The following is a 4,786-nucleotide window of genomic DNA, read 5'->3' as shown; positions in this document are numbered from 1 at the left end:
GGTGGATTGCGGTAGACAAAGGACCTGTTTTTTTTTCTGTTCACATGGACCCGCTGCCACCATGTTGCGCCGGGCTGCAGACAGTTTCAGATCGCTGCTACCTTTGTCCGTCGGCTGTCTTTATTCTCTGGAGGATATCTAATTTTCCTTTTTTCTGTCGCTGGCCGGAGGACAGCACGTGTCTTCTGCGCGAATGTGTTTGCCCGGAGATAAGGGTCCAAGGGGTCTCAGCGTCGTAGCTGCATGGCGGACGGCGCAAACTCTGCACGCATTCTACTGAAGAAGGAGCTGCATGCATATTGGAGAGAGCTGTTCGTCTGGAAACTAAACGCATGTGCCTTAACTGCCTTCAACAGAGCTCCGCAATTCTATACGCATAAATAGAGATGGCAGACGGAGTCAGTCAGTTTGACTCAAGCCATCGTAGGTAACGTTGTCGGCCGAGAATCCGTTCATGAATTGAAAAACGGAGAACACTTCCCTGGTGAGGCAGCGTTAGTCCCCCGTGTGTCTCTACGGATAGCCGTACAATCTTCCCGCGGATTCTATACCGTTTTCTGGATCAAGCAGGAATTTGTGATTGTTGTCCCTTCGTCTTGATGAGGTTCACCCCAAACGGTGAAGCATACATCCAGGAGGGTCGTCGCATCTGGGGGGTTGACTGGCGGTGAGAAGAGAATGATGCATTTGATTCAGAAGAAATGTCCGGGGTTCCCCCCCGGTTTCCAGCTCCCCTGTCGACTGAAGGCGAGACGTGGGCGGCTATTCCGTCATGAGTCGTGCACAATGCTGTTCTCGGTTGCACTGTGCCTGACGGCTCTTGCGTCCTTCGTTCCTTTCGAGTGCTCTACACGTCGGATGCGCACAGCATGGGCGAACTCCGTTCTGGGTCTTGAGACGGATCCTGAAAGGGGTGGTACGTACAGCGGTGCTACAGAACTAGACGGCGGTGCTACAGGAGTAAACGACACATCTCTCGACATGGTGCGTGATACAAATGCCGAAACACCATTGGGAGAACGGAGCAAACGTCCAAGCGTCGCCGCGCGTCTTTCAAAGATACAACTCTCCGGACAACGTCGTCGAATAGTGGCTTCTGGAATGTGAGTCAAAACGCAGCTTTGGAACGGATTGACGTCAATGCTGCCCGTGCTTGGCGGGCTCTTGAACGCGGCTGCAGTAAGAAGAACGTCTCGAGTGATAAAACACGCAAGAACTACGTAGCATTCATTGATGGATCATTTGTCGACCTCATGGAGGCGCCCGCTGGCATCGTTCACCGTTCATTATCGATTGATAGACATATCCGCAACGTCTTTCTCAAAAACGGCAGAAAGCGTTTCCTGGTGTATCTCCTTCGAGGAAGAGGGATCCGTAAAGCGCGCGTGAAGTCTGCTCGGGCGGTTGCGGCAGAACGGCCAATTTCTCTACCGTTCCGGCTACGTAGAAGGCAGGCAGCCAGCGTTTCTGTAGATATTTGTTTATGATGTCCTGAAGCGAACGGGTTCAACCAAGATACCGATGAGAAAGTGAAGAAGATACCATGTCTTTCCAATTCCTAGGGGAGCTAAGGGAACCGCTACTATGTCGAGCATTCGCCTCGTCCCATTCCGGTTCGGTTTCCGCGGCGCTGGCTCTACGACGAATCATACCAGTTGACAAATCATGGTTTTTTCATAAAGATGGCAAATCAGTGCCACACAGACGCTGCCCACGCTGCTGATACAGCGGACAGAGAAATGAAGCCCGCGGTATGGTTGCTGGCTAATGCAAACCATTTTGTTAAGCTTTACCTCACGAATCCATGGGCGCGTGTTGCTTGGATCATTCTCACTCTGTGCAGCTTCTCGGTGTGGCATCCCTGCAGGGGGATGTTGCAGACACAGTGGAGTAGAATGGGCAGATATGTCCGAGGTACTCGATTTGCGCCGCAGCCCCCAGAATAGTATTTTCTACTGGCGAAGCGTGAAAAAAAGTGGCTCGCAAGGGAATGCAAACACCGTCAAACTACCCTTGTCTGGAACAAACTCTCTCCCCGGACTTGTGTCTTCTGTTATCCAAACACTCCTCTGGAGCCCTGAGTTTCCTAGCGATGAAGCAGTCGGATTAAACCTTCGGAACTGTCACCCGTTGTCGATGTTCTATGGTGTCATATCTACTTCTGAATCGCTGTTGCCTGGGCAGCAACGTGGTTTGCAAATTCGTAGCGCGAGGCAGTCGCTTCAGTGTATGTCACGAAAAGAAGTATTGTTGCCACGCGAATGTCGACGGGCAACGACGCAAGGGGGACAGCTCTGTCTGTCATGTTGTGTAGATGTCCTCATCGGTTTTTGTTTGTTTCTCATGCGGGCGTAATTTTACAGCCTTGCAAGCGTCGTGCTTGCTGTCCTCCTCGGCACCATCTTTCTCAACTCGGGCAGAAATTTGCGTAAAGCAACTACGCCAGCTTCAAGTAAGCCATCAACTGTATGTCTCGTGAACGCTCGGAAAACCCCTAAACGTGTACCGGAAGCGATGTAACGGTGAGGGCCGTGCTGCATTCCGCTTCGGTGGTTCAGAGTCACAAATGCTCTAGATACTCTTGGGCCATCACACGTACAGCGTTCGTTTGATTTTCCTTTGCCTATACACTCAGGCGCGGCGTAAGTTACGGACTGCACCACCACGCTGGTCTAGCAACTCCACGTCTCCACACACATTTTCAGACGGAGTGCAAGCCGTACGGTTGCCATCTACCCTGATTGCTGTGGTGGTTGCTAAACTTCTTTTCTGTAGTTTAATGCCAGATAGCGACGTCTGTTGGGAGTAGTGCGCATGCAGATCGCCATGCATGATGATGGACGGCTGGAAGCACAGGGGCTCGATATTCGCCGGTCACTTCGCACCATTCACGCTCGTGAGGGCTTGCACCTCATGTGTGTTGTTCCCATCTTCATGGATCCGTCTCCACCAGACTGCAGGTAAGCACCACCGGCTTGCAGAAGCGAGTCTGTTTTGCCGATTCAGAAGGAGACATGATTGAATCACTTTTCCGGAAGACCTCTTGTTCTTCTGTCCTTGGCGATATGAAGCGAGAGAGATTTCGCCGGTTAGGGCTCGGCGAGAATTGATATTGTCTGATTCTGAGGGCACAAGGTAAGATAGTGCTTTCGATATTGGAGCAGTCGCATGTGAAGGAATTCTCTGCTGCACACGGCGCTTTCCTCCAGCTAGATTCACGAAATGCTTCTATCACGTGTCCACTGTTTCTCCCCGTCGAATCTGACTGTTGCAGTGGAGTTCTTGACGTCAGGGTGAGGGTGCCGAGTAGGGGCAGCAGTCCCATGGGCGGATTGGATGCAAGTGATCATTCTGTTGTCCCGTTGGGCGCCTGACCCAGGCCTCGAATCCTTAAGTCGAGGTTGCCATCGTGGAAGTCCTTGATACGAGCAGAGGCTGTAATACCTCCGGCGACTTTTTGCTCCTGTGAACAGTGAACCCGTGCTTGCATTTATGATTTCATATGCTGATTCAAACTGTTGGCATTTGTAGCGGACTCATCCGAACGAGACAATGCTCCAACAATGAGTTTAGATCGATCGACTTTAAATAAGCAGTAAACTGACCTGGATGCTTGCATCTGCGACGATTTGCAAGCTTGCCGACATCATACCACAGTGACATCAACATGTTCCGGCAGGAGTTTCTCTTAAGAGCTGGTTTCAACCTTTTGGGAGACAAGGTGGTATCGGCCTCGTGGAGCGTCTTTAGCATACTTGGGTGACCAGCTCGGCTTCTGCGGCGGCCTTGAGTGTTACCATGTGGTGCCAGCGAGTTCGATCGCAGCGGCCATTGCCTGAAAAATGGATGACAACCACGTGCTAAGGTGTTCGTTCGGTGGAATGCTAGTCTTTCCACCAGTCACTGAACGAGCACAAACAACGAGCCTCAGCATTCATTTTAATGCTGCGCACATTGGTCCGGCAACATCACTGCAGAAAGTCGTGGACGCACATAAAACAAAGCTGCTTTACGGGTCGGAACCGAACGAATCTTCGCTGCCAGAGATGAAGAGAGATATGTCGCTGCTGCGGACGACATGGTAGGATTCGTGACTGTAGTTTACATTTTGTTGTATACTCGGCAACTCCCCCAAGGTAGTTACATCCTCCTTGTGCGTGAACTATCACTCCACTATTCATGTGTTGTGAGCGTCCTCAGGCTCTCAGACTAGAGAAAAGAACCGACGTGCTCGTGAGTACTCTTTCTGCGGTGGCGAGGCGTATCGTCTCTCAGCAGACGTTTGAACGATATAAGGGGCCGCGCTTACTGATTGAACTGCTGTGCATGCCACTGGAAGAATATAAGCTGCGTACCACTTTTTGTTTAGCTGTTTCGTATTCTAGAGTGCTGGTTCGGCCTACGACAGAGAACGACTACCATGTGAAAGTGGAGGTGCCGGGAACTGGACGGGGGCGACAACATTCGTACTGTACTGCCTCGACGGTGCTTTCAAGTGCTGCTTGTTTTTCGGGAACGATGTGATTGATGCAGTCTGGGAGATTCTACGAGCACTGCCTGATTGCTGTGCGCGTTTCTAGTGCTGTCTTAACTGGTTCTCGCGTGTCGGTGAGAATCACGCGGTTAGCTCATAGGGACTGGGTGGACTGGGTTTTAGAGGACAGAGCCGTTTTTTCCCCAGGCTTTGTCGCCTGCAGAGGTCTCCTCTCGCTTTTTTCTGCCGAGATATCAGATTTCTTAGGGACATAAGATTGTCTCAGGCGTCAGCGATGGTGTCTTTATCAAA

The 4,786-nt window shown here is 51.3% G+C and overlaps 1 protein-coding gene across 1 annotated transcript; it reads left to right on the top strand.

Moving 5' to 3' along the window:
* Nucleotides 1-318: 318 nt before the first annotated feature.
* Nucleotides 319-2,974, top strand: TGME49_329100 (Toxoplasma gondii family C protein). Its single transcript, XM_018783115.1, has 3 exons — nucleotides 319-1,103; nucleotides 2,364-2,452; nucleotides 2,636-2,974. Exons 1-3 carry the CDS (start codon nucleotides 679-681, stop codon nucleotides 2,644-2,646), a joined length of 525 nt encoding a protein of 174 aa, XP_018634667.1. The 5' UTR covers nucleotides 319-678; the 3' UTR covers nucleotides 2,647-2,974.
* Nucleotides 2,975-4,786: the final 1,812 nt, after the last annotated feature.

This window comes from Toxoplasma gondii, assembly GCF_000006565.2.
Source record: "Toxoplasma gondii ME49 unplaced genomic scaffold asmbl.1854, whole genome shotgun sequence".
In the NCBI taxonomy this organism is placed as follows: Eukaryota; Apicomplexa; class Conoidasida; order Eucoccidiorida; family Sarcocystidae; genus Toxoplasma; species Toxoplasma gondii.
The sequence above is the reverse complement of the archived record's forward strand: the minus strand, read 5'-3'. Positions and strand labels throughout refer to the sequence as shown.

Coding starts and splice junctions, on each gene's coding strand:
- TGME49_329100 (XM_018783115.1), top strand. CDS start 679: ATGATGCATTTGATTCAGAAGAAATGTCCGGGGTTCCCCCCCGGTTTC. Junction 1,104..2,363: donor CGAATAGTGGCTTCTGGAAT/GTGAGTCAAAAC, acceptor GTAATTTTACAG/CCTTGCAAGCGTCGTGCTTG.